The sequence below is a fragment of the Procambarus clarkii genome, chromosome 52, assembly GCF_040958095.1.
Source record: "Procambarus clarkii isolate CNS0578487 chromosome 52, FALCON_Pclarkii_2.0, whole genome shotgun sequence".
Classification (NCBI taxonomy): domain Eukaryota; kingdom Metazoa; phylum Arthropoda; class Malacostraca; order Decapoda; family Cambaridae; genus Procambarus; species Procambarus clarkii.
Window position 1 is genome coordinate 18,729,708 of NC_091201.1, and position 17,699 is coordinate 18,747,406.

The 17,699-nt window shown below is 47.8% G+C and overlaps 1 protein-coding gene across 1 annotated transcript; it reads right to left on the reverse strand.

Moving 5' to 3' along the window:
• Positions 1 to 202: 202 nt before the first annotated feature.
• On the reverse strand, positions 203 to 4,998 carry LOC138352151 (circumsporozoite protein-like). Its single transcript, XM_069304413.1, has 2 exons — positions 4,230 to 4,998; positions 203 to 357 (listed from the first exon to the last, which is right to left on the reverse strand). The coding sequence occupies exons 1-2, from the start codon at positions 4,996 to 4,998 to the stop codon at positions 203 to 205; spliced, it is 924 nt and encodes a 307-aa protein (XP_069160514.1).
• Positions 4,999 to 17,699: the final 12,701 nt, after the last annotated feature.

Genomic DNA, 17,699 nt, shown 5'->3' on the forward strand with positions numbered 1-17,699 from the left:
AAAGGAGCTACACTTTTTCAGTAACATTTTTTATCCTATATCTCGCGTCAGTGTTCAAACTCGGCCAGCAAGTTTGAACCAGTGACGCTCACTATATCATCTCTGGTTGAGCCCACAGATTAGATCAAATGAATTAGTGTTAAATGGATAATACTAAGGCAGGAGGGTCACATCAGATAAGGCTGCCACCACTAGGAGGCAGTTATACTGTCATTGTAACAGCATATAGTGACATACTGCCTGCGCAGCCTCCTCCCTGGAAGAGCCACAACCCTCCCGCCTCTTCCTGGAAAAGCCACATTCTTTCCTCTTCCTTGTAAGAACCACATTCCTCCCATGTCACTTGCACAGGACCACCTATAAACATTCACACAGCATACTAGAGCATTCACACGGTATATAGCGTAAGAAAAAAATGACCATTAGAATTAACATATATGTAACATAAATATAAAATTAACATTAAGCAATAATAATAATATTAAACAATATATTGAAAAGTGAGGCTGAAGCCAGTAACACCAGAGTCGAAACAAATGATTGATCACAGCATTAACCTGAGTTGCATTAACCACATGTCTTGTCCAACGTAATGCTGCGGAAAAAGACAGTGTGTTAGAAAATAGCGATTCCTTAATGACTGCGTTGTATAAAGCAATGGCTACTTTCTGTAAAACAATGACTATGTTCTATACAGCAATGTGTCTACGTTCGATAGACTATTGACTACGTTCTATAGAACAATGACTGTGTTCTATCCTACGTAGAACGAAAACTAACCTTTATGAAAGAGCAGAGTAAAAGATTAACTGTAAAAGACAGAAAGGAGAATGGCAAAATAAGAGAATGATGAAGAAGAGATCGAAGTAAGAAGAGAATAAGAGGAACATGAATAGAAGGAATAGAGGAGAGGTAAAGAGAGAAAACACGAAGCAGTTAAAAGCTGAGGAGATCACTCAGCCTGTTCAGGGTTCTGGGGATCAATGTCCCCGCGGCCCGGTCTCTGACCAGGCCTCCTAGTTGCTGGTCTGATCCTCCAGTTCCTAGACGCTAGCCCTTCCTCTAGGCCGTGTTGGTTCAGACCCCAGCCCTTTCTCTAGACCGTGATCGGGCCAGACCCAAGCCCTTCCTCGAGACCGTGTTGGGCCAGACCCCCAGCCCTTCCTCTATACGATGTTGAGACCAGATCCCAGCCCTTCCTCTAGACCGTGTTGGGCCAGACCCCAGCCCTTCCTCTATACAGTGTTGAGACCAGACCCCAGCCCTTCCTCTAGACCGTGTTGGGCCAGACCCCAGCCCTTCCTCTATACGGTGTTGAGGCCAGACCCCCAGCCCTTCCTTTAGACCGTGTTGGGCCAGACCCCAGCCTTTCCTTTATACGGTGTTGAGACCAGACCCCAACCCTTCCTCTAGACCGTGTTGGGCCAGACCCCAGCTCTTCCTCTAGACCATGTTGGGGTCAAACCCCAGCCCTTCCACTAGACTGTGTTGGGCCAGACCCCAGCCCTTCCTCTAGACCGTGTTGGGCCAGACCCCAGCCCTACCTCTAGACCGTGTTGGACCAGACCCCAGCCCTACCTCTAGACCGTGTTGGACCAGACCCCAGCCCTTCTTCTATACGGTGTTGAGACCAGACCCCAGCCCTTCCTCTAGACCGTGTTAGGCCAGACCCCAGCCTTTCCTCTATACGGTGATGTGACCAGACCCAAGCCTTTCTTCTAGATCGTGTTGGGCCAGACCCCAGCCCTTCCTCTATACGGTGTTGGGGCCAGACCCCAGCCCTTCCTCTAGACCGTGTTGGGGCCAGACCCCAGCTCTTCCTCTAGACCGTGTTGAGGTCAGACCCCAAACCTTCCTCTAGACCGTGTTGGGCCAGACCCCAGCCCTTCTTCTAGACCGTGTTGAGGTCAGACCCCAGCCCTTCCTCTAGACCGTGTTGGGCCAGACCATAGCCCTTCCTCTAGATCGTGTTGGGCCAGACCCCAGCCCTTCCTCTGGACCGTGTTGGGCCAGACCCCAGCCCTTCCTCTATACCGTGTTGGGCCAGACCCCAGCCCTTCCTCTATACGGTGTTGGGGCCCAGACCCCAGCCCTTCCTCTAGACCGTGTTGAGGCCAGACCCCAGCCCTTCCTCTAGACCGTGTTGGGCCAGACCTCAGCCCTTCCTCTAGACCGTGTTGGGCCAGACCTCAGCCCTTCCTCTAGACCGTGTTGAGGCCAGACCCCAGCCCTTCCTCTATTCGGTGTTGGGGCCCAGACCAAAGCCCTTCCTTTAGACCGTGTTGGGGCCAGACCCCAGCCCTTCCTCAAGACCGTGTTGGGCCAGACCTCAGCACTTCGTCTATACGGTGTTGAGACCAGACCCCAGCCCTTCCTCTAGACCGTGTTGGGCCAGACCCCAGCCCTTCCTCTATACGGTGTTGAGTCCAGACCCCAGCCCTTCCTCTAGACTGTGTTGGGCCAGACCCCAGCCCTTCCTCTATACGGTGTTGAGTCCAGACCCCAGCCCTTCCTCTAGACTGTGTTGGGCCAGACCCCAGCCCTTCCTCTAGACCGTGTTGAGGCCAGACCCCAGCCCTTCCTCTAGACCGTGTTGGTCCAGACCTCAGCCTTTCCTCTAGACCGTGTTGGGCCAGACCCCATCCCTTCCTCTGGACCGTGTTGGGCCAGACCCCAGCCCTTCTTCTAGACCGTGTTGGGACCAGACCCCAGCCCTTCCTCTGGACCGTGTTGGGCCAGACCCCAGCCCTTCCTCTGGATCGTGTTTTGCCAGACCCCCAACCCTTCTTCTAGACCGTGTTGAGACCAGACCCCAGCCCTTACTCTGGACCGTGTTGGGCCAGACCCCAGCCCTTAATCTAGACCGTGTTGGGCCAGACCTCAGCCCTTCCTCTAGACCGTGTTGGGCCAGACCCCAGCCTTTCCTCTATACGGTGTTGAGACCAGACCCCAGCCCTTCCTCTAGACCGTGTTGTTCCAGACCTCAGCCCTTCTTCTATACGGTGATGGGGTCTGACCCCTGCCTTTCCTCTAGACCGTGTTGGGCCAGACCTCAGCCCCTCCTCTAGACCGTGTTGGGCCAGACCTCATCCCTTCCTCTATACGGTGTTGGGGTCAGACCCCAGCCCTTCCTCTAGACCGTGTTGGGCCAGACCCCAGCCCTTCCTCTAGACCGTGTTGGGCCAGACCCCAGCCCTTCCTCTATACGGTGTTGAGACCAGACCCCAGCTTTTCCTCTATACCGTGTTGGGCCAGACCCCAGCCCTTCCTCTAGACCGTGTTGGGCCAGACCCCAGCCCTTCCTCTAGACCGTGTTGGGCCAGATCCCAGCCCTTCCTCTAGACTGTGTTGGGGCCAGATCCCAGCCCTTCCTCTAGACCGTGTTGGGCCAGACCCCAGCCCTTCCTCTATACGGTGTTGGGGCCAGAAACCAGCCCTTCCTCTAGACCGTGTTTGGACCAGACCCCAGCCCTTCCTCTAGACCGTGTTGGGCCAGACCCCAGCCCTTCCTCTAGACTGTCTTGGGCCAGATCCCAGCCCTATCCTGGAGGAATCTGCGTGGGTCTGACAGATTATTCCTTTATGAAAATCCTCATGGAAACCCTTTGCTTCCTTCGATCTGCTCTGGTGTATTGGTTAGTGTACTTTCTTGCCACCTGGTTAGCCTGAGTTTAATTCTCTCATGGGGAAGAGTTACTTTATATATATATATATATATATATATATATATATATATATATATATATATATATATATATATATATATATATATATATATATATATATATATATGTATATGTTGTACCTAGTGGCCAGAACGCAGTACTGGGCCTACTGTGCAAGGCTTGATTTGCCTATTAAGACAAGTTTTCCTGAATTTATATAGTTTTCTATTTTTTCCTTTTGAATTGATAAAGCTATCTATTTCATTATGTATGAGTTAATTTGTTTTAATTTGTGTTAAAACTAACTTAGATATATGACCGAATCTAACCAACCCTACCTAACCTAACCTTACCTATCTTAACCTAACCTAACCTTACCTATCTTAACCTAACCTAAACTAACTCAACTATGTCAATAATTTATGTTCTTAATATAATATAGTATAAATAGTTCAAATAAACTAACTGGAAACAATTTTTTTTAAATAAAGAAAATCACTCGGCCTATTAGGCAAACCGGGCCTTGCATAGTTAGCCAAGAAGTGCAAGCGTCACCGCTCTCACCTTCACAGCACACGTCACCACTCTCACCTTCACAGCACATGTCACCGCTCTCACCTTCACAGCACACGTCACCACTCTCACCTTCACAGCACATGTCACCGCTCTCACCTTCACAGCACACGTCACCACTCTCACCTTCACAGCACACGTCACAGCTCTCACCTTCACAGCACACGTCACCACTCTCACCTTCACAGCACACGTCACCACTCTCACCTTCACAGCACACGTCACAGCTCTCACCTTCACAGCACATGTCACCGCTCTCACCTGCACAGCACACGTCACCACTCTCACCTTCACAGCACATGTCACCGCTCTCACCTTCACAGCACACGTCACCACTCTCACCTTCACAGCACATGTCACCGCTCTCACCTTCACAGCACACGTCACCACTCTCACCTGCACAGCACATGTCACCGCTCTCACCTGCACAGCACACGTCACCACTCTCACCTTCACAGCACATGTCACCGCTCTCACCTTCACAGCACACGTCACCACTCTCACCTTCACAGCACACGTCACAGCTCTCACTTTCACAGCACACGTCACCACTCTCACCTTCACAGCACACGTCACCACTCTCACCTTCACAGCACACGTCACAGCTCTCACCTGCACAGCACATGTCACCGCTCTCACCTGCACAGCACATGTCACCACTCTCACCTTCACAGCACATGTCACCGCTCTCACCTTCACAGCACACGTCACCGCTCTCACCTTCACAGCACGCGTCACCACTCTCACCTTCACAGCTCATGTCACCGCTCTCACCTTCACAGCACACGTCACCGCTCTTACCTGCACAGCACACGTCACCACTCTCACCTTCACAGCACACGTCACCACTCTCACCTTCACAGGACACGTCACCGCTCTCACCTTCACAGCACGCGTCACCACTCTCACCTTCACAGCACACGTCACCGCTCTCACCTTCACAGCACGCGTCACCGCTCTCACCTGCACAGCACACGTCACCGCTCTCACCTTCACAGCACACGTCACCACTCTCACCTTCACAGCACACGTCACCGCTCTCACCTTCACAGCACGCGTCACCGCTCTCACCTGCACAGGCTCCTCCGTTATATTTAAGACTGTATGAGTATATGACGCCACTGGGGTGCTCCGGGGGATCCCACGTCACGTTGATGTTTTTGGAAGCAGGATGCTGGGTGAAGGTGGGATGGGGAGCCCAGAGGTTCCTCGGCGCGGAAGGTGCTGTGGGGGGAGGAACACACGCTCAGTTTGGTCTTTACTCTCGTGGGTGTACTCACCTAGTTGTGCTTGTGGGGGGGGTTAAGCTCTGGCTGTTTGGTCCCGCCTCTCAACTGTCGGTCAACTGGTATACAGATTTCTGAGCCTTCTGGGCTCTATCATATCTACATTTGAAACTGTGTAGAGTCAGCCGGCCTCCACCACATCACTGCCTAGTGCATTCCATCTGTTAACTACTCTGACACTGAAAAAAGTTTTTTCTAACGTCCCTGTGGCTCATTTGGGTACTCAGTCTCCACCTGTATCCCCTTCTTCGCGTACCCCCGGGTTAAATAGTTTATCCTTATCTACCTTGTCAATTCCCCTGAGAGTTTTGTAGGTAGTGATCATGTCTCCCCTTACTCTTCTGTCTTCCAGTGTCGTGAGCATTTCACGCAGCCTTTCCTCGTAATTCATGCCTCTTAGTTCTGGGACTAGTCTAGTGGCATACCTCTGAACTTTTTCCAGCTTCGTCTTGTGCTTGACAAGGTACGGACTCCATGCTGGGGCCGCATACTCCAGTGTGTGTGTGTGTGTGTGTGTGTGTACTCACCTAGTTGTACTCACTTAGTTGCGTTTGCGGGGGGTTGAGCTCTGGCTCTTTGGTCCCGCCTCTCAACCGTCAATCAACAGGTGTACAGATTCCTGAGCCTATCGGGCTCTGTCATATCTACACTTGAAACTGTGTATGGAGTCAGCCTCCACCACATCACCCCCTAATGCATTCCATTTGTCAACCACTCTGACACTAAAAAAGTTCTTTCTAATATCTCTGTGGCTCATTTGGGCACTCAGTTTCCACCTGTGTCCCCTTGTGCGTGTTCCCCTTGTGTTAAATAGACTGTCTTTATCTACCCTATCAATTCCCTTCAGAATCTTGAATGTGGTGATCATGTCCCCCCTAACTCTTCTGTCTTCCAGCGAAGTGAGGTTTAATTCCCGTAGTCTCTCCTCGTAGCTCATACCTCTCAGCTCGGGTACTAGTCTGGTGGCAAACCTTTGAACCTTTTCCAGTTTAGTCTTATCCTTGACTACATATGGACTCCATGCTGGGGCTGCATACTCCAGGATTGGCCTGACATATGTGGTATACAAAGTTCTGAATGATTCTTTACACAAATTTCTGAATGCCGTTCGTATGTTGGCCAGCCTGGCATATGCCGCTGATGTTATCCTCTTGATATGTGCTGCAGGAGACAGATCTGGCGTGATATCAACTCCCAAGTCTTTTTCTTTCTCTGACTCCTGAAGGATTTCCTCTCCCAGATGATACCTTGTATTTGGCCTCCTGCTCCCTACACCTATCTTCATTACATTACATTTGGTTGGGTTGAACTCTAACAACCACTTGTTCGACCATTCCTTCAGTTTGAGTGTGTGTGTGTTTGTGTGTTTGTGTTTGTGTGTGTGTGTGTGTGTGTGTGTGTGTGTGTGTGTGTGTGTGTGTGTGTGTGTGTGTGTGTGTGTGCGCGCGCGCGTGCGTGTGCGCGCGCGTGCGTGTGCGCGTGTGCGTGGTATTGTTATTTTGTCATAATATTCTCTCCTAGGATTGCTTGCAAGGTCGAGGGTTGGCTGCTAAGATTTGACATCAGAAATATTACTAATTTAATGCAGTGACTGTTCTCCCGTTTTTCTTCTTATTCAGTTTTTGTATCTTAAATAACATACTGAGTAAGTTGTCTCGTCTTCACACTGTATTTTGGTATGGGTCTTCTTACTCCGGCTTCTGTCCCGATAACAGTTGGTCTAGTCATTTTGGGGTCCCTCTGGAGTATCTAGTCACATGTTGCCGTCCCTCTGTTCTGATTTTTCTCATTTGTTTTGCATCGTTAGTGTTGATCTGAGGGAGGATATTTCCTCCTGTCAGGTCGTTGATCTATATTAGGGATGGGATGAGCTTTATTGGTGATCCTTGTAGTACTTCACTCGTTACCTCTTTACACTCTAATGTCTTCCCTCTCATGGTGACTCTTTGCTTCCTTCCTGGTAGGTACTCCCTCACTGAACTTAGCACTCATCCCAACCTGCTACCCTGTCCAAGTCTCTTGTGTGAGACTGTATCAAATGCTGTTTTCCTGACCTCTGGAAAATCTTGTTTTAATACAGACCACAATACTACGGCAAGGGATCAACACAATGCTGCAACTGCCACTTTTAATATCTATGGTGGACGTTTGTTTGTGCCTCTGGCTTTCATCACATATTGCTCCTCTAGTTGCTTAATTGTATTTCTTTTGGAAATATCTATTGTCTTAAAGGTGTTAGATCTAAGGGTAGGTCTAGCTCCTGCTTTAAGACATTCTGGATTTTTTGTTACGAACTTTTCATACTTATCATTTAGTGTCACATTGTATTGCTGTGTTGTTGTATATGTCTACTTTGTCCTTACTGACGTAATGTATTAGGGTGTCTTTATTGTATATGTCTACTACCTTTGCTCTCACTCTTCAGCCAATGTAAATTTATGAATGGCTGAAGTCTTCTATTACTATCATCCCTGTTCTATGTTATCTTGAGATGATTTCGGGGCTTTTAGTGTCCCCGCGGCCCGGTCCTCGACCAGGCCTCCACCCCCAGGAAGCAGCCCGTGACAGCTGACTAACACCCAGGTACCTATTTTACTGCTAGGTAACAGGGGCATAGGGTGAAAGAAACTCTGCCCATTGTTTCTCGCCGGCGCCTGTGATCGACCCCGGGACCACAGGATCACAAGTCCAGCGTGCTGTCCGCTCGGCTCCCTGTTTCTGTCACTTCTTGGAGACTATTTATAGAAGCATTTTTGTAATATATTTTAGGTCTTCTGTGGTTCCGCGAGGAGTTGTAGACCACTCACACCATCACTTTATACTCCTCCACTGAAATGATTCCAGTGACATAGTCTCTGTAGTTGTTTTCCTCTCCATTATTGAGCTCTTCAAATATCTTGATTATTTCAACCAGCGGTGCTACTTCCTGGTCTCACCTTTCTTTTCTCTAATTGTTCTGGGGGAATATTACATTTGTGACACTTCCGGTTATTTTAGTTTCTACTATTGCAATTACATCAGTATTTGTGGTTTCAGTAATTTGTGTTTGTTTACTTTCATCTGCCAGATTTTTAAGTTTTCATTGTTTTTCTGTCCTCTGGAACACATGCCTTCTGACCAACCAGTAAGTATACTTTAGTTCAGAACATATTCCAGGACTAAAGTAAACTTCAACACGACTTGGCTCCGAGTAGCTCTGGCAGTTGGGCTTGTATAGGGATGTAGACGGAGTCAAGTGTAAAGTGTGTGTGGACAAAGACAAGAACACTCACTGGAGCATTACATCTTAGACTGTGATAACATTGAGCCAGTGAGATACATCTAAAATCAAGCTAGGTGAATATATTATAAATGATAAAATATATAAAATCCTTGGAGAGGGGTCCCTGTGTCGCTTCTAGTAAAATCTTCATTGTATATACATTGGTGTATATTGGTGTATTTCTCTGTCTGTCTGTCTCTCTCTCTCTCTCTCTCTCTCTCTCTCTCTCTCTCTCTCTCTCTCTCTCTCTCTCTCTCTCTCTCTCTCTCTCTCTCTCTCTCTCTCTCTCTCTCTCTCTCTCTCTCTCTCTCTCTCTCTCTCTCTCTCTCTCTCTCTCTCTCTCTCTCTCTCTCTCTCTCTCTCTCTCTCTCTCTCTCTCTCTCTCTCTCTCTCTCTCTCTACGTTCTTCTTCACTTGAGAAAAAGTTAAAAATTATGTCTCTAAAACTTATTTCACCATTTTATATGGCCTGACACTCAGAGATGCGTTTCGTTGAGCCTGTCAACATTTTCAGAGGCAGAGTTGAAATACAGACAAGTTAGGCTGACTAACTGAATATATAACCAAGAAGGATGAGGTTAAGTGGAGTATCGCAGTGGCCAATACACCTTATGCAGTTTCCTTATATCCTATTTTTCAAAGGAGTGACCACTAAAGTCAATGAAACGTGAAATATTTGTGCACTGGTGTCTATTTCCGTTTTAATAACAACATTTTTGTGTGATTTTCCTTCATAAAGTTATATTGGAAGCGTAAAACGCGGCCAGGATATGTGACTTCCTCTCTTACTTGGTGATACAGTTCCTGAAGCTTCCTGTGTCTTGATGTGGTGTTGGTGTGGTGTTTGTGGTGGTGGTGTGGTGTTTGTGGTGTTGGTGTGGTGTTTGTGGTGTTGGTGTGGTGTTTGTGGTGCTGGTGTGGTGTTTGTGGTGGTGGTGTGGTGTTTGTGGTGGTGGTGTGGTGTTTGTGGTGCTGGTGTGGTGTTTGTGGTGTTGGTGTGGTGCTGGTGTGGTGTTTGTGGTGTTGGTGTTTGTGGTGGTGGTGTGGTGTTTGTGGTGGTGGTGTGGTGTTTGTGGTGGTGGTGTGGTGTTTGTGGTGCTGGTGTGGTGTTTGTGGTGGTGGTGGTGTTGTAGTATTTGTGGTGGTGGTGTGGTGTTTGTGGTGGTGGTGTGGTGCTTGTGGTGTTGGTGTGGTGTTTGTGGTGGTGGTGCTGTGTTTGTGGTGGTGGTGTGGTGTTTGTGGTGGTGGTGTGGTGTTTGTGGTGCTGGTGTGGTGTTTGTGGTGTTGGTGTGGTGTTTGTGGTGCTGGTGTGGTGTTTGTGGTGGTGGTGTGGTGTTTGTGGTGGTGGTGTGGTGTTTGTGGTGCTGGTGTGGTGTTTGTGGTGTTGGTGTGGTGGTGGTGTGGTGTTTGTGGTGGTGGTGTGGTGTTTGTGGTGTTGGTGTGGTGTTTGTGGTGCTGGTGTGGTGTTTGTGGTGTTGGTGTGGTGTTTGTGGTGGTGGTGTTTGTGGTGGTGGTGGTGTTGTAGTATTTGTGGTGGTGGTGTGGTGTTTGTGGTGGTGGTGTGGTGTTTGTGGTGTTGGTGTGGTGTTTGTGGTGCTGGTGTGGTGTTGGTGTAGTGTTTGTGGTGGTGGTGTGGTGTTTGTGGTGTGGTGTTTGTGGTGGTGGTGTGGTGTTTGTGGTGGTGGTGTGGTGTTTGTGGTGGTGGTGTGATGTTTGTGGTGGTGGTGTGGTGTTTGTGGTGGTGGTGTGATGTTTGTGGTGTTTGTGGTGGTGGTGTGGTGTTTGTGGTGTTGGTGTGGTGTTTGTGGTGGTTGTGTGATGTTTGTGGTGTTTATGGTGGTGGTGTGGTGTTTGTGGTGGTGGTGTGGTGTTTGTGGTGGTGGTGTGGTGTTTGTGGTGGTGGTGTGGTGTTTGTGGTGGTGGTGTGGTGTTTGTGGTGGTGGTGTGGTGTTTGTGGTGGTGATGGTGTGGTAGTGGTGTTGCAGTGTTTGTGGTGGTGGTGTGGTAGTTGAGGTGGTGGTGTGGTAGTTGAGGTGGTGGTGTGGTGTTTGTTGTGGTGGTGTGATGTTTGTGGTGGTGGTGTGGTGTTTGTGGTGGTGGTATGGTGTTTGTTGTGGTGGTGTGGTGTTTGTGGTGGTGGTGTGGTGTTTGTGGTGGTGGTGTGGTGTTTGTGGTGGTGGTGTGGTGTTTGTGGTGGTGGTGTGGTGTTTGTGGTGGTGGTGTGGTGTTTGTTGTGGTGGTGTGATGTTTGTGGTGGTATTGTGGTGTTTATGGTGGTGGTGTGGTGTTTGTTGTGGTGGTGTGATGTTTGTGGTGGTGGTGTGGTGTTTGTGGTGGTGGTGTGGTGTTTGTTGTGGTGGTGTGGTGTTTGTGGTGGTGGTGTGGTGTTTGTGGTGGTGGTGTGGTGTTTGTGGTGGTGGTGTGGTGTTTGTGTTGTTGGTGTGGTGTTTGTGGTGGTGGTGTGGTGTTTGTGGTGGTGGTGTGGTGTTTGTTGTTGTGGTGTGATGTTTGTGGTGGTATTGTGGTGTTTATGGTGGTAGTGTGGTGGTGGTGTGGTGTTTGTGGTGGTGGTGTGGTGTTTGTGGTAGTGGTGTGGTGTTTGTGGTGGTAGTGTGGTGTTTGTGGTGTTGGTGTGGTGGTAGTGTCGTGTTTGTGGTGTTGGTGTGGTGTTTGTGGTGGTGGTGTGGTGTTTGTGGTGGTGGTGTGATGTTTGTGGTGATGTGGTGGTGGTGTTGTAGTGTTTGTGGTGGTGGTGTGGTGTTTGTGGTGGTGGTGTGGTGTTTGTGGTGGTCGTGTGATGTTTGTGGTGGTGGTGTGGTGGTAGTGTGATGTTTGTGGTGGTGGTGGTGTGGTGTTTGTGGTGGTGGTGGTGTGGTGGTGGTGTTGTAGTGTTTGTGGTGTTGGTGTGGTGTTTGTGGTGGTGGTGTGGTGTTTGTGGTGGTGGTGTGGTTGTAGCGTGGTGTTTGTGGTGTTGGTGTGGTGTTTGTTGTTGTGGTGTGGTGTTTGTGGTGGTGGTGTGATGTTTGTGGTGGTGGTGTTGTAGTGTTTGTGGTGGTGGTGTGGTGTTTGTGGTGGTGGTGTGGTGTTTGTGGTTGTGGTGTGGTAGTGTTTGTGGTGGTGGTGTGGTGGTTGTGGTGGTGGTGTTGTAGTGTTTGTGGTGGTGGTGTGGTGGTTGTGGTGGTGGTGTGATGTTTGTGGTGGTGGTGGTGTTGTAGTGTTTGTGGTGGTGGTGTGGTGTTTGTGGTGGTCGTGTGGTGTTTGTGGTAGTGGTGTGGTGTTTGTGGTGGTGGTGGTGGTGTTGTAGTGTTTGTGGTGGTGGTGTGGTGTTTGTGGTGGTGGTGTGGTGTTTGTGGTGGTTGTGTTGTAGTGTTTGTGGTGGTGGTGTGGTGTTTGTGGTGGTGGTGGTGTTGTAGTGTTTGTGGTGGTGGTGTGATGTTTGTTGTTGTGGTGTGGTGTTTGTGGTGGTGGTGTGATGTTTGTTGTTGTGGTGTGGTGTTTGTGGTGGTGGTGTGATGTTTGTTGATGTGGTGTGGTGTTTGTGGTGGTCGTGTAGTGTTTGTGGTGGTCGTGTAGTGTTTGTGGTGGTCGTGTGGTGTTTGTGGTGGTGGTGTGGTGTTTGTGGTGGTGGTGTGATGTTTGTTGTTGTGGTGTGGTGTTTGTGGTGGTAGTGTGATGTTTGTTGTTGTGGTGTGGTGTTTGTGGTGGTGGTGTGGTGTTTGTGGTGGTGGTGTGGTGTTTGTGGTGGTGGTGTGATGTTTGTTGTTGTGGTGTGGTGTTTGTGGTGGTCGTGTGGTGTTTGTGGTGGTGTTGTAGTGTTTGTGGTGGTCGTGTGGTATTTGTGGTGGTGGTGTGATGTTTGTTGTTGTGGTGTGGTGTTTGTGGTGGTAGTGTGATGTTTGTTGTTGTGGTGTGGTGTTTGTGGTGGTGGTGTGGTGTTTGTGGTGGTGGTGTGGTGTTTGTTGTTGTGGTGTGGTGTTTGTGGTGGTGGTGTGGTGTTTGTGGTGGTGGCGTGGTGTTTGTGGTGGTGGTGTGGTGTTTGTGGTGGTGGTGTGATGTTTGTTGTTGTGGTGTGGTGTTTGTGGTGGTGGTGTGGTGTTTGTGGTGGTGGTGTGATGTTTGTTGTTGTGGTGTGGTGTTTGTGGTGGTCGTGTGGTGTTTGTGGTGGTGGTGTGGTGTTTGTGGTGGTGGTGTGGTGTTTGTTGTTGTGGTGTGGTGTTTGTGGTGGAGGTGTGATGTTTGTTGTTGCGGTGTGGTGTTTGTGGTGGTCGTGTAGTGTTTGTGGTGGTGGTGTGATATTTGTTGTTGTGGTGTGGTGTTTGTGGTGGTGGTGTGATGTTTGTTGTTGTGGTGTGGTGTTTGTGGTGGTCGTGTGGTATTTGTGGTGGTGTTGTAGTGTTTGTGGTGGTCGTGTGGTATTTGTGGTGGTGGTGTGGTGTTTGTGGTGGTGGTGTGGTGTTTGTGGTGGTGGTGGTGTGGTGTTTGTGGTGGTGGTGTTTTGTTTGTGGTGGTGGTGTGGTGTTTGTGGTGGTGGTGTTGTGTTTGTGGTGGTGGTGGTGTGGTGTTTGTGGTGGTGGTGTGGTGTTTGTGGTGGTGGTGTTTTGTTTGTGGTGGTGGTGTGGTGTTTGTGGTGGTGTTGTAGTGTTTGTGGTGGTCGTGTGGTATTTGTGGTGGTGTGGTGTTTGTTGTTGTGGTGTGGTGTTTGTGGGGGTGGTGTTGTAGTGTTTGTGGTGGTGGCGTGGTGTTTGTGGTGGTGGTGTGGTGTTTGTGGTGGTGGTGTTGTGTTTGTGGTGGTGGTGGTGTGGTGTTTGTGGTGGTGGTGTTTTGTTTGTGTTTACTAGTTGTGTTTTTACAGGGGTTGAGCTTTGCTCTTTCGGCCCGCCTCTCAACTGTCAATCAACTGTTTACTAACTACACTAACTACTTTTTTTTTTTTCACACCACGCACACCCCAGGAAGCAGCCCGTGACAGCTGACTAACTCCCAGGTACCTATTTACTGCTAGGTAACAGGGGCACTTAGGGTGAAAGAAACTTTGCCCATTTGTTTCTGCCTCGTGCGGGAATCGAACCCGCGCCACAGAATTACGAGTCCTGCGCGCTATCCACCAGGCTACGAGGCCCCACGGTGGTGGGGCCTCGGTTTGTGGTGGTGGTGTGGTGTTTGTGGTGGTGGTGAAGTGTTTGTTGTTGTGGTGTGGTGTTTGTGGTGGTCGTATGGTGTTTGTGGTGGTGGTGTGGTGTTTGTGGTGGTGGTGTGGTGTTTGTGGTGGTCGTATGGTGTTTGTGGTGGTGGTGTGGTGTTTGTGGTGGTCGTATGGTGTTTGTGGTGGTGGTGTGGTGTTTGTGGTGGTGGTGTGGTGTTTGTGGTGGTCGTATGCTGTTTGTGGTGGTGGTGTGGTGTTTGTGGTGGTGGTGTGGTGTTTCTGGGTGTGGTGAAGTGATTGTGGTGGTGGTGTGGTGTTTGTGGTGGTGGTGTGGTGTTTGTACTCAACTATTTGTACTCACATATTTGTGCTTGAGGGGGTTCAGCTTTGTCTCTTTGGTCCCGCCTCTCCACTGTCAATCAACTGGTGTACAGATTCCTGAGCCTACTGGGCTCTATCATATCTACATTTGAAACTGTGTATGGAGTCAGCCTCCACCAGATCACTTCCTAGTGCCTTCCATTTACTAACTACTCTGACACTGAAAAAAATCTTTCTAACGTCTCTGTGGCTCATTTGGGTACTCAGCTTCCACCTGTGTCCCCTTGTTCGTGTTCCACCCGTGCTGAAAAGTTTGTCTTTGTTCATCCTGTCAATTCCCCTGAGAATTTTGTAGGTGGTTATCATGTCTCCCCTTTCTCTTCTGTTTTCCTTGGACGTGAGGTTCAGCTCCTTTAGCCTTTCCTCGTAGCTCATGCTTCTCGGTTCCAGGACAAGTCTGGTGTCCTGGAACCAGACTTGGTACGACATATATATGTAGTACCTAGTAGCAAGAACGCACTTCTCAGCCTACTATGCATGGCCCGATTTGCATAATAAGCCAAGTTTTCACGAATTAATTGTTTTTCGACTACCTAACCTACCTAACCTAACCTAACCTAACTTTTTCTGCTACCTAACCTAACCTAACCTATAAAGATAGGTTAGGTTAGGTTAGGGAGGGCTGGTTAGGTTTGGTCATATATCTACGTTAATTTTAACTCCAATAAAAAAAAATTGACCTTATACATAATGAAATGGGTAGGTTTATCATTTCATAAGAAAAAAATTAGAAAAAATATATTAATCCAGGAAAACTTGGCTTATTAGGCAAATCGGGCCTTGAATAGTAGGCCAAAAAGTGAGTTCTGGCTACTAGGTACGACATATATATATATATATATATATATATATATATATATATATATATATATATATATATATATATATATATATATATATATTCAAACCCAAAAGGGGTACCACCTCTGGTGCAAGTGTATGGACCCATAGCCTCGGAGAAGAAAATAAATAGTACTCAGAGAAGACCTTGTGGATCCTCACTGAACGCTTTGATATTTTCTTCCCCTACCACCCCTATTGTTTTGGTATGTGTGTGTATATCTCTAACTTTATTTGAAAATGTCATTACACAAAAAAGGTACAATATTGGTTACATACAGGGTACAAGGCAACTTGTCACAAGTTGTATAGCTCCTCCAGCTTCTCAGATAGCGGGCAAGAACAATCTTCTTGAGGTTATCTTGAGATGATTTCGGGGCTTTTAGTGTCCCCGCGGCCCGGTCCTCGACCAGGCCGCCACCCCCATGAAGCAGCCCGTGACAGCTGACTAACACCCAGGTATCTATTTTTACTGCTAGGTAACAGGGGCATAGGGTGAAAGAAACTCTGCCCATTGTTTCTCGTCGGCGCCTGGGATCGAACCCAGGACCACAGGATCACAAGTCCAGCGTGCTGTCCGCTCGGCCGACCGGCTCACCATGGATGCAGTGAGCATTTCCTCTCTGGATTGCCACACTAAGGCGCTGAAAGAGAAAACTGGCCGCTCTAGGGTCTCTAGTTGTTTCGATTAGCTTAGACCCCAACTCCTTCAAAAAGCTAGCAGAACTTTTTACCCAGGCACCAAGTGTCTCCGAGGCAATGGGGACAAAATTGTAGTGGTGCTCAAGGTCTTTGTATATACGTGACTTAGCAGCTTCCCGGTGATTGGCAGCTCCTGCTTGTGTAGCACTGAAGTCAACATAGGTATTGGCTAAAGTTGAAACGCAAGTGTAGTCCCACACCAACTGTCTACCATTCTTCCAGGGGTTCACCGTGATCCCGTCTGGACGACCGACAGGCTCATCAGAGTTGAGGGACATTAGGTAACGGGGCTCTCTCTCTGCTGTACAATATATATATATATATATATATATATATATATATATATGTATATATATATATATATATATATATATATATATATATATATATATATATATATATATATATATATATACATATATATATATATATAAATATATATATATTTATATATTTATATATAAATCTTCAGGAACTGCCTAAAGATTTGGTACACGAACGCCGATGGAGTTACGAACAAATCCGAGGAAATAAAAGAAAGAGTTACTGTGAATATGAGGGAACTCAGATGAAAGACGGTCCAGGAAATGATAGGCCAAGTAAAACTAAAATGCAAAGAGGCAGATGAGAGGTTCATACCACTATTAAGGAAAAAAAGTAGGAGGGCATATAATAACCCTTGGCTCAATAGACTGTGTCAGAAGGCAAAATAAAAAAAGGAGAGAGTGGAGGATGCACAGAAGGCAAAAGACAGAGGTTAACCGGGTTAGATGCGACAGAACCAGGAAAGATTACATAAACATATTAAAATTGGCAGAAATAAACTATGAAAATTATGTTGCCTCAAAACAAAGAGACAACCGAAACTCCTACATAGCCATATAAGAAGGAAAATGACAGTGAATGACCAAATGACCAGGTTACGAAAAAGGGGAGACCAGTATACAGAAAATGATAAAGAAATTTGTGAGGAGCTCAATGGAAGCTTCCATGGAGTGTTCACTACTGAGCCTGAACAGCTCCCTGAACTAGATGAAGAAGCAGCCCCTTAAGAGAAGCGTGTAAATATTGAGGTAATAGCAGAGGAAGTAAGAATGCAATTAGCATCACTGGATGTAACTAAAGATATTGGGCCAGATAGAGTATCACCATAGTTGTTTAAAGAAGCTGCACAGGCCCTCAAAACACCTCTAGTGCTAGTCGTTAAAGAGTCCCTTACAAGGAGGGTATTGCCCAGCTGCTGGAAGAAGGATAATGTGGTGCCAATCTACAAGAAAAGAGATAGAGAAGGAGCACTGAACTACAAACCAGTGTCACTCACAAGCATCCCTTGCAAAGTACTTTAAATAAATTATAAGGCTAGTTGCTTGTCTTGCCTTGTCAGTATAGACTTAACCTGTATGTCAACAGTGATGGTTCTCAGTAGTCATAACAGCGTTCCAGTAAGCCCTATAGACATACACAATTAATTGACGATAACAGTGATATAGGCTTCAGTAAACATTGCCCGGTGTTCACTTACCTTGTTCCGTAAAACTGTTGTAGCTTTCAGTAGAATCATTGTCAGCGTTTGAGGTATTTACTCTACTTGTAATGTCTTCCTGTGCTGTTCCGGAGCTTTCAGGACCAGTGGAAGAAAGGCTGGTGTTGTGATTATTGGTGTTGGAATGACTGGAGCTGGCGGCTTCAGACGCCATGTTATGTCCCTGAGAAATACTTAAAGTGTCAACAGTTATTATCAAGAGCCAAGTTCTTGAGCACCCATGTCTCATGTGCGGTACTGTATCAAAGGCTTTTTGGTAGTCCAGAAATATACAGTCTGCCCAACCATCTCTGTCCTGTCTTAT

What these genes read in the sequence shown, in the direction of transcription:
- LOC138352151 (XM_069304413.1), bottom strand. Translation starts at nt 4,998, where the DNA reads ATGAGCTGTGAAGGTGAGAGTGGTGACGCGTGCTGTGAAGGTGAGAGC. An exon ending in TGGTGACGTGTGCTGTGAAG is followed by an intron (nt 358 to 4,229) that starts GTGAGAGCGGTG and finishes GAATGTTTATAG; the next exon opens with GTGGTCCTGTGCAAGTGACA.